The sequence below is a fragment of the Rhinopithecus bieti genome, unplaced genomic scaffold (assembly GCF_001698545.2).
Source record: "Rhinopithecus bieti isolate Rb0 unplaced genomic scaffold, ASM169854v2 scaffold_30448, whole genome shotgun sequence".
Lineage (NCBI taxonomy): Eukaryota > Metazoa > Chordata > Mammalia > Primates > Cercopithecidae > Rhinopithecus > Rhinopithecus bieti.
Window position 1 is genome coordinate 366,169 of NW_016813223.1, and position 10,894 is coordinate 377,062.

At 40.5% G+C, this 10,894-nt stretch overlaps 1 protein-coding gene across 3 annotated transcripts; it reads right to left on the reverse strand.

Moving 5' to 3' along the window:
* Positions 1–6,987: 6,987 nt before the first annotated feature.
* LOC108512552 (small proline-rich protein 3) lies at positions 6,988–9,003 on the reverse strand. 3 transcript variants are annotated; one of them, XM_017847826.1, is made up of 3 exons: positions 8,957–9,003; positions 8,086–8,169; positions 6,988–7,770 (listed from the first exon to the last, which is right to left on the reverse strand). In XM_017847826.1, exon 3 carries the CDS (start codon positions 7,749–7,751, stop codon positions 7,314–7,316), a length of 438 nt encoding a protein of 145 aa, XP_017703315.1. In that variant the 5' UTR covers positions 7,752–7,770; positions 8,086–8,169; positions 8,957–9,003; the 3' UTR covers positions 6,988–7,313. The 3 variants fall into 3 exon arrangements, with proteins under 3 accessions (XP_017703315.1, XP_017703316.1, XP_017703317.1); XM_017847827.1 differs by lacking the exons at positions 8,086–8,169; positions 8,957–9,003 and having other exon boundaries at positions 6,988–7,390; positions 7,556–7,751; XM_017847828.1 differs by lacking the exons at positions 8,086–8,169; positions 8,957–9,003 and having other exon boundaries at positions 6,988–7,379; positions 7,548–7,751.
* Positions 9,004–10,894: the final 1,891 nt, after the last annotated feature.

Below are 10,894 nucleotides of genomic sequence, written 5' to 3' on the forward strand. Positions count from 1 at the left end.
AGCCAACAGACACATGAAAAAATGCTCATCATCACTGTCCATCAGAGAAATGCAAATCAAAACCACAATGAGATACCATCTCACACCAGTTAGAATGGCAATCATTAAAAAGTCAGGAAACAACAGGTGCTGGAGAGGATGTGGAGAAATAGGAACACTTTTACACTGTTGATGGGACTATAAACTAGTTCAATCACTGTGGAAAACAGTGTGGTGATTCCTCAAGGATCTAGAACTAGAAATACCATTTTACCCAGACATCCCGTTACTGGGTATATACCCAAAGGATTATAAATCATGCTGCTATAAAGACACATGCACATGTATGTTTATTGCAGCACTATTCACAATAGCAAAGACTTGGAACCAATCCAAATGTCCATCAGTGATAGACTGCATTAAGAAAATGTGACATGTATACACCATGGAATACTATGCAGCCATAAAAAAGGATGAGTTTGTGTCCTTTGTAGGGACATGGATGCAGCTGGAAACCATCATTCTCAGCAAACTATGGCAAGAACAGAAAAAAAAACACCGCATGTTCTCCCTCATAGGTGGGAACTGAACAATGAGATCACTTGGACACAGGAAGGGGAACATCACACACCGGGGGCCTATTGTGGGGAGGGGGGAGGAGGGAGGGATAGCATTAGGAGATATACTTAATGTAAATGATGAGTTAATGGGTGCAGCACACCAACATGTCACATGTATACATATGTAACAAACCTGCACATTGTGCACATGTACCCTAGAACTTAAAGTATAATAAAAAAATTAAAATGTGTTACAATACGATCTAAAAATTCCATATGTGGGTATATACTTCAATTAATTGAAAGCAAGGACATGAAGCGATATTTATATACCCTTGTTCATAGCAGCATTATTCATAATAGCTTAAATGTGGAAGCAATGCAGATGTTCATCAATGGAGGTATAAGACAAATGTGTCATATACCTACGGTGGAATATCATTTGGCCTTAAAAAGGAAGGAAATTCTTACATATTCTATGACATAGATGAGTCTTGAGGATATTATTCTAAGTGAAATAAGCTTGTCATTAAAAGACAAATACTCTATTATTCCACTTATATGAGGTACATAGAATAGTCAAAATCCTAGAGACATAAAATAGAGTAGTGGTTGCCAGGGCCTGGGGAAAGGAAAAAATGGCTTGTTTTTTAAATAGGTATAGCATTTCAGTTTTACAAGATGAAAAGAGTTATGGAGATGGATGGTGGTGACGATTACTTAGCAAAACGAGTGTAATTAATACCACTGAACTATATATTTAAAATGCTTAAAATGATGTTATATATTTTTTATTACAACAAAAAATTTTTAAAAAGACATGAAGAACTGATTAATACCAAAACATAAATAAGCCTTGAAAGCTTTATTCTAAGTGAAAGAAAGCAGTCAGAAAAGACCATGTATTATATGATGTCATTCATTTAAAATGTCCAGGGTAGGAAAATCTGCAGACAGAAAGTAGATTAGTGGCTGCTTAGGGTTGGGGGAGAGGGTAAAAAAATAGGAAGACAATAGCTGAAGGTGGCATTTTTCTTTTTTCAGTGATGAAATTGTCCTAAAATTCACTGTTGTGATGGTTACACATATCTGTGAATATATTAATTTAATTGTATACTTCAAATTGATGAATTGTATAGTATGTCAATTATAGCTTCATAAAGTTGTTAAGAAAGGGTGGGAAATTTAGGTTGTCCCACAATGTTTATATTAGCACCTATGTTCCCTATAGCCCTTTTTTGTCAGGTACGCCAATATTGTTTAATCCACCATGCTTATTGTTGCCATTGTGTACTAACGGCCTGAGAGCACAGTTAGCCATGTTTTGTACGCAAAATGTTGGACACCTACATTGGGGTTAAAGGAGTAGTGGTCACAACCAGATGTGGTTTAGTCTGAGTATTACATAAGTCCCCTCAGTGTCTCCCTTGTTTCTGGGTGGAGCATTCTCCAGGATAATTTGGATCTACCATGGAATGCCTACTTCTTTAACCCCAACAGAAACTGTTTGTAATTTTAGATTCTGTTTAATAACTTTCTATCTACAACAAAAAGGGTAATATACATTTGTTCACAGCGCACGGTAGCATGTTGGGCATCCTACTGCCATATTGTGTCTATTATAACCAAGGACCTTCCTGCATTTGATCATCAAGGTTTATATTCGCACAGTGGTCAGTCAGCCAGGAGTTGTAACCATGCGGTTGGATGTCCTGCTCCTTATGAGATTTTTGAAATGCATCTATCTGACATGCCTGTAGCAGGTACTGTCTACTGCTAAAGTTTCCACCACAGATGCAAGAACAAAAAAGGTCCTTATGCTTTTTGTCTGTGATTGTGGCAGCCAAGATTGACTAGAGGAATGCAGAGGGAAAAAAGAAAAAAATGAGAGATTATAAAATGGTTTGTTTAATTTACCTTGTATGTAACTGCCTGGGAAACAAAAGTTCTGTGCCTTATCAGAATGATGTGCTATGCTTTATGTTGACCTTTGTCGTGTTCTGACTATTTTAAACAACCAAGTCTTCTCTCTTTGAAAAAAACTAAGGTATTTTACAATAAGATGCCTTCCTATAGTTACTTTTGCAGTTTTTTATAGTCACTTTGGTTAACTAGGTAGGCAAGTATGGTCTTATAGTGATCAGTAATCTTATTTAGTTAAGTGTTCAACCCTTTTGACATTTTTGGCAGTTTTGCCTTCCCAAAATAAAATGTGAAATGAAATCTTGATCTCAAATTGACCTTGACAGTTCCCAGAGGGCCCCTGGAAAATCGTGAAAGATTTTTTTCTTTCACCTTGTAAAAAGAGAGATTTTAAACAAAATAATGGTTTTTGATAGTCAAATTGCATTAAATGTGTTGTCAAATGAGAAGAGATGTTTAACCTTCTCTATGTGATATTTGCATGGGTAAATATTATTAATATGACTATTTCAGAAATTGTATGACATTCATAGGAATTTGTCAATATCTCCACTGCTCAAGGTATGTGTTGGGATAATTTTAGTTATAAATCTGGTTGTTGTTTTAAATATCGATTACAGAGACAACCAAATTTCCTTGTCAATTACTTAATAATGAACTCTTATTGACAAGTGAAGCCAAGTGGACTTCCTGGGTCGAGTGGGGACTTGGAGAACTTTTCAGAACTTACTTCATGTCTAGCTAGAGGATTGTAAATGCACCAATCAGCACTCTGTAAAAACACACCAGTCAGTGCTCTGTGTCTAGCTAAAGGTTTGTAAACGCACCAATCAGTACTCTGTAAAGATGGACCAATCAGCACTCTGTAAAATGGACCAATCCACGCTCTATAAAATGGACCAATCAGCAGGACAGGGGCAAGGAAGAATAAGGGAGTAAAAGCTGGGCACTGGAGCCAGCAGTGGCAACCAGCTTGGGTGCGCTTCCATGCTGTGGAAGCTTTGTCTTTTTCACTCTTCACAATAAATCTTGCTGCTGCTCACTCTTTGGGTGTGCACTACCATTATGAGCTGTAACACTCACTGCGAGGGTCTGCCACTTCCTTCCTGAAGTCAGGGAGACCACGAACCCACCGGGAGGAACAAACAGCTCTGGAGGCACCACCTTTAAGAGCTGTAACACTCACTGCGAAGGCCTGCAGCTTCATTCCTGAAGTCAGTGAGACCACGAACCCACTGGAAGTAAGAAACTCTGAACACATCTGAACATCTGAAGGAACAAACTCCGGACACACCATCTTTAAGAGCTGTAACACTCACCGCAAGGGTCTGTGGCTTCATTCTTGAAGTCAGTGAGATGAAGAACCCACTGGAAGGAATGAATTCCAAACACATTATCATGTCTTTAACCATAGCCCTTTTAAGTCTTGTCATCCACAGATAGTTTTGTTTTACTCTGGTTCCTATATGAAAACGTTTTTAATAAGCTACAAGCCAAAGTGCTTAATCTTAAATAAAAAGGAAAAGTCTCAGAGACACATGGAAAAAAACTATGACAGATACACTAGGGCACAGGCTTCTGATGGCATTGATCAAATGACTTTAAGACCATCCCACTAGACTGAGTAAGGATTTCCAGAACTCTATTGGAGAAGCTGATGGGTTGATAAAACTGCTAACCCAAGATTAGGCAGAACAAAAATTAGTTTCAGGCACCAGATGAACTGATGAAGCACAATTATACTATTTATGGATTTTTACTTGAAACATTGTTGATTCTTTTGTGTTGTATTTTCTGAATGGATTAGAAGACACTTCTTTCTCTTTTATAGTATCCATAACTTGCAACAATAATTAGATTCTACTTTTATAAACAAAAATAGAGTGTGTGTCATTTTCTCCTTGCCTAATCCCTCTAGAATTTGGCACTCATTGAGGATTCTTATTTTCATGACAACATAATTATTTGCATATGTCCAATAGGAACTTGTCCTTCCTGTAACTGGATGTAACTGAAAATCTTGGTTATATAAGCAAGGCTTTGACTGAAATGTCATAGTTGAAAATGACACATAGACCCAGATGTGACCAGACAGTTTTTAAGAGGCTAAGGTTGATTTTATGGAGTCTGTGCTTACAAAGCACTTTTCGGTAAAGTTTTCCAACTAACCTTTGTAGAGAAGCAAGAACGACTGAAGGGACGAAGGGTGAGAAGATAGGAGAGTAGTTTTGTCCTCTCCATCTACTCTAGAGGTTTAGGGTTCCTTGACATCACCCTTCTACCAGGCATGTTGAAGCATTTATCTCCATGGACCCTACTTCAACATGGAAGGGAGGCCCCCACCATTGTACTGTTCATCTGGGATCTGTGTAGAACCTGAGGAATGTTCTGGATAAGCAGGACACACATTTTTCCTTAACTCAGCAGCATCTTCACTGACTTCTGCATTTTTAATATCGTGATAAAATGTTTTAAAATGAAATAACTTTACATATTATATAATAAGAAAAAACAGCCATTCAAAAAAGCAAATGAACACTATCATGTGAACAGGAAGAAATAACCAGTTATATTTTGCTGAATTTTGTATCACAATTTTTTTAATATAAATCCACTTTCATGCATATATTATTCATAAGATTCTTTTTTGCTTATGTTGTTTGGGGCTTGCTTTTTTAATATAACCTGATCATTTTTCAATAAGATGAATAATTCTTCTATAATATTTCCTTTAATAGATGCTGTGTAATTTTATTACATGGTCACTCCATTAATTCTGGATGCCGTTATCCACTAGTATGCATTTATGTTGTTACCAACATTTTACTATTAGATACAATGCTGAAATGAATATCTTGATGTATAAATCTTTGTGTACATGCATGAATAATTCTTAATGAATTTCTAAAATAGAATTCATGGCTCAATGGTCAGGGAAATCTTTAAATCTTTTTGTTCTTCCCGTCCAAACTCCCTTTTAAAATGTTTGAACTACTTTATATGCATAATAGCTGCATACTATAGAACACATTTCTCCATTCTGGATCAGCCTATTTAATTGTAATTGGTCCTAGAGCTGTCTCTAGACTTTTCCATCATTGAAATCAGCAATAATATGAAGCCATCTTAATACCTACATATCTAGCAGACCTGAGTGACTTTACTCCCTCCTGCCGGTTTGTCAACTACTCATTACCTTGCTGGCCAATTTCTGTCTACAGTTTCCAGGTGTCTCTGAGTTCTTGCCAATGCTATACTGTGCAAGTGTTACCTATCACCTACCTCACACCTGTTTGATGTGGCCCACCCACCTTCTCGAAAAATAGGGTTCACCCCCCAGTGACTGCAGTGACCCTTCTGAAATTTTATGTTGGCTTCACGGCTTCTGAAAACAGCTCTCTAGTATTCCAGATCAGCTCAACAGAGACCACAAACTTTCTCAGACACTCCTGAAATCAAGACTAGGCTGCAGGAAAAAGAGGAGAGGGCTGGCTGGGAACCTAGGGAACTGGACTCCAAGTGTGATTCAGAAATAATTTCTGATTGATCTTGATTACTTTTCTCTGCCTTTCTGGAAATCAGTTTTTGATCTTGAAATGTAGGAACTCTATTGTGTACTGTTTAACTCTTTTTTTACTCCTGCCTGAAATTCTGTAGCTTAATGACCTGCTCTCTGACAAATTTGTTGCTAATAATTCACCTAAATTGAATCAAGCACTCCTCCTTGTAATCCCTATTTAAACTGACCTCCTTTTAAAAATCACTTAATAGATTTCTGAGGGTTATTTTGGAACACCACTGGGAGTGTGTGTGTGTGTGTGTGTGTGTGTTTGTATGTATGGTTGTGTACTTACTTGTATTAGAAGGGTGTGAATATCCTAACTCGTAAACAAGACTGCAAATTCTACAAGGGAGGCACTGTGTATCCTCCTCTCTCTCTCTTGCTGGTCCATATTTAGGGATCTCTGCACATAAGAGTTGCTTAGAAAAAATAACATTGTCTGAGCTAGAGAGGGTAGAGCTTGTGTGAGTGATTATGTGAGTGTGTGGCTATTTACAATGAATGTGCCTCTTTGTGAATGACTGTGTGTGTGTGTGTCTGTGTGTGTGTGTGTGTGTGTGTGTGTGTGGTGGGGTATCTAGAAGGTAAAACAAATGAAGAAAAATAGACTATCAAGTCAAAATATGTAGGAGTAAAGTTTTCATGGAACAGACAGGAGATTTGTTGTCAGGATACTGAGGATCAAAGATGTCTTGGAACAGATGGCTTGGAGTCAGGCATGACTCAGTCCAGTGCAAGAGGAGAGCCTGTGGCTGCCCAAAGTGACAATCTCTGTGCACCATCACACAATGCCCATTTCCATTCCAGGGTCACTTAAGTGTACCCCCACACCCCCATAGAAACAAACAGTACTGGGGTTAGATAGATGACTTCTACACCAACTCCTCTTGTCTATAGGTCCTGACTCACAATGGGGAAACAAGGAAGGAGGAAGATTCCGCCAATGACACACACAGCCAAGACTGGAATTAAAAGCGATTTAATGAGGGCAGAGCAGGAAACATGCATTTCTTTTCATTCGAATCTTCAGATGAACCCTGAGCAGCTGAAGACCAGAAAAGCCACTAATACTTTCTGCTTAATTCAGGGGCTTACAGGATTCTTCAGAGTGTGTGCAAGCAAAAGCTTCATAGTACATATTTTTAGGGTACAAATAAGAGAGAGACTATGACTAGGGGTGACAATGTACTGATTACAAGGTCTACAGACAATTAAGACACAGAAGCAGATGGCAAGAGGGTGTCCAGCATCTGGTGGTCGGCTTCTCAAGGGCTTGTCTGTGCACCAAATTACTTCTGCTTGGTCTTCTGCTGAGCTGGACCTGGAGTGACCACTGAAGGATGCGGCTCTGGTACCTTTGTGTAGCCTGGCTCAGGCACTTTGGTGTATCCTTGCTCAGGGATTTTAATGGTGCCTGGCTCAGGAAACTTGATGCAGCCTTGGTCAGGGACCTTGGTGCAGCCTGGCTCAGGGACCTTGGTGCAGCCTGGCTCAGGGACCTTGGTGCAGCCTGGCTCAGGGACCTTGGTGCAGCCTGGCTTAGGGACCTTGGTGCAATCTGGCTCTGGAATCTTTGTGTTTCCAGGTTGTGGAACCTTTGGGTGGCATGGCTCCTTGGTTATGGGAACAAATGGTTCCTGAGGTGGAGGCTGGCTGGGTTGTTTCACCTGGTGCTGTTGAAGCTGAGGTGGTGGGGCAAAGGTCTGCTTCTCCTGGTAAAAACTCATGCTTCAAAGGATGCTGGACCTAGAGACAAAACAGCTGATTCAGTGCTTTGATTAAATAGGAATGAAGCCCAGTTTAATGACAAATATCTGTCATTTCATTCTGTTTCAGAACTGAGAGCCTCTCTTTTCTTTCTTTTTCCCTGAATTTGAGATCATGGGATGCTTTGATGATCCCTACATATCTTCCAGGGAATAAGGTAAAGTTGACTTCTTCCACATCCTTTAAGTGGAGCCTTTCTCTACGCTTCTTTTCTTCCTGTTACATCTCAAAACCTACGTACAACATGAAAACACATACAAATATGCAAATATATATTCTGAAGCTTTCGCTTACACACTCTTTGAAGAATCCTCTAAGCCCCTGAATTAAGCAGAAAGTTTTAGTGGCTTTTCTGGTCTTCAGCTGCTCAGGGTTCATCTGAGGAATCAAGTGAAAAGAAATGCATGTTTCTTGCTCTTCCCTGATTAAATCACTTTTAATACCACTCTTGGCTGTGTGTCATTGGCTGAAGATTGATGTGACACCTCAGGTTTTCAATAATTTGGAAAGATTGTAATGTCAGCAGTCTAGAATCTACTCACTCATGTCCTCCTCATAGAGTACCATAGTTCTCCCAGGAAAACTCTTATCTAAACTTCCCCCTAAGACTCCAACAATCCACCTGGGAACATCCGTCCACCCTGTGTCCACGGCACATGCTCTCTGGCAGGCTCTCCACATCATCGCTGCCTCCCCACACATGCCCATCTCTCATGGCTCTTCATCGTTTTGCCACAGCATGGTACCTGCTTTCCCTCTCTACTAATCACTCCCCATGTTTGCAAATTTTAGTCAAGTATATGTTTTCTGATGGATTTTACATCCATGGAATAAAGAAAAACTTATCTTTTGATCATCAAAATTGCCAATGTAATGCCCTGTAAATTAAAAATTTCCAATACATGTTGACAGGAGAGTACTCTTGAAATGGGTATATTATATTGTCTTGCTAACTTAACGAGCCTTTACAGAAATCACTCCCCTTTTCTGATCCCAAGTTCCACAGCTGTGATCTGAGTGGAAAGTCAAAATATGTATAAGGTCACCTTAAACAAAAGTTGTTATTGCATTTAAAATAAATATATTTATTGCACAGCAAAGAGGTCTCAATCAAAATAAAGAATCGATTGGAGAATATTAAGATGTTCCCAATGGGGAGACTCACCTGCTGTGCAGAGAAGGTCGAGCTGTTCAGCCTCTGGGATCTGGTGAAGAGTCTCTTGTTAGCTGATATTTATATAGAAAATGAGCCCTGCCTTAAGAAAATTGGATTTTTTAAAAGACTGCTCTACCTTCATTCCAGCTTTTGTGATAAATATCTCTGGCTTAACATTTTTTGTCACTTAAGCTCTGACAGTGGTGTCACCTGGGCCTGACTCACTGTCCACCCTTTGTGGTGTGGTTGCTGTGGGCAACGGGCTTCTTGAATGGCAATGTATTAAATTAGGAGGAAGTTCCATACTGCTAGGACCAGAAACAGTCATGCCTCTTGGCCTGGGGCCTAATCTTTAGCCAGATTAGTCCTATTGGACTTCTTCATGGTTGAAGTGGACATTGAAATAACAATAGGCATTTCTGGTTTTTCTGGGAGGCCATGGGGATGGTGCAGAATAAGTGAATCATCTGATTTTCGATCTCTTAGTGGATTCGTACCTGGGAGGGGCAATTGAAGGCAAAATGCCTGCTTTGGAAATAAGTTGCTTTCACTGTAAAGGTGCCATGTTGATCAGGAGTAGCAGGTGTCATTGAGATATACAGGTAGGATTGACTGGATTTGTGTGACATTGTGGCTCAGCCCTGAAGACCCTGCCTCTAGTGGTATCTTTCTTCTCCAGGGGTGACATAGGAACGGGAGAGTACTGATTCCCTGGGTTCATACACCAGCCATTTCCTCTGATCACTACAGGATGAACCTCAAGTCACTAACTCAGAGTTGCCCTCAATACACACTCTCTTACTAGGTGCAGCCCTTGGGAAATCCAGACATCCTTACATCTCAGGCATGTGAATAGCTCCTTCTTTCCCAATGCTCCACCGCTGTGTTACTCCCCTGAACCTGATGCCCAGGCAGTGCCTCCACCATCAGCTCCTTCTACCAGGTTCCCAAAGCCCCTTGTTCTACTTCAACTTCACACAGTGCCTGGTTATCGTGGGTATTAAGTCAATGGACAGTCATTGTTCTCCTGAATAGAGCTATAGGTTCATGGAAGGGAGAAAGGAAGTGAGAAAGAAACGGAGATAGATAAAGAAGAAAGGAAAGAAAAAAAGAAGGAAAGAAGAAAGAAAGAAAGAAAAAAGAAGGAAAGAAGAAAGAAAGAAAGAAAGGAAGGAAGGAAGGAAGGAAGGAAGGAAGGAAGGAAGGAAGAAAGAAAGAAAAGGAAGGAAGGAAGAGAAAGAGAAAAAAAGAAAAGAAAAGAGGAAAGACAGGGAGGGAGGAAGGCAGGAAGCCACAAGGCAGCTTCTTGGGCATGATTCATTGTCCTGTGCCAGGCCTCCTGGTGTGAGCTGAGAATTCATGAAGGAGAAAAGGCTTCCCCTCCCTTCCACACCCATCTCCTTCCCTCTCTGTTAGCATTTGTTTGACCAGCCACCTCCCTCTGGGATGGGGCCAGGGCCACTGCCATGCCTAAACTCTGGGCTCTGGCATCACATTAGCTCTTTTCCACGGTTGGGTCCAAGTTTCTCTCCTCAGCAAATCCACCTCTCAGGAGCCACAGACCCAGGGGGCTTTGGCCAGACCCTGCTGCTCCACCTGGGATTTTCCTCCCCAGAGGGAGCTGCCTGTTGCTCCTCCATGAATCCCAGTCTCCCTCATTTTCTTCCTCGATTCTGCACCTTGCTTCTAGAGGAAATTCCTTTCTGATTTCCTGTGTCCCTTCCCTGGGCGGGCTCTCTCCTGCCCTTCTCTAACTCATACCTCATTCACCCCAACAAAAGCCTCTCTACCATCAGCTTGTTGAAGTTCTCGTTTTACTCCAACCCTGTTATTCCTGTTTAGTTAAACACACTCAGCACCTGAAAGTTAAGCCTCTTTCTGCCTTTCAGAGAAGCTTTGTCTTTTCATGAGCAGTGTCGGGTGTGCTGATAAATCTGACCTCAGTTT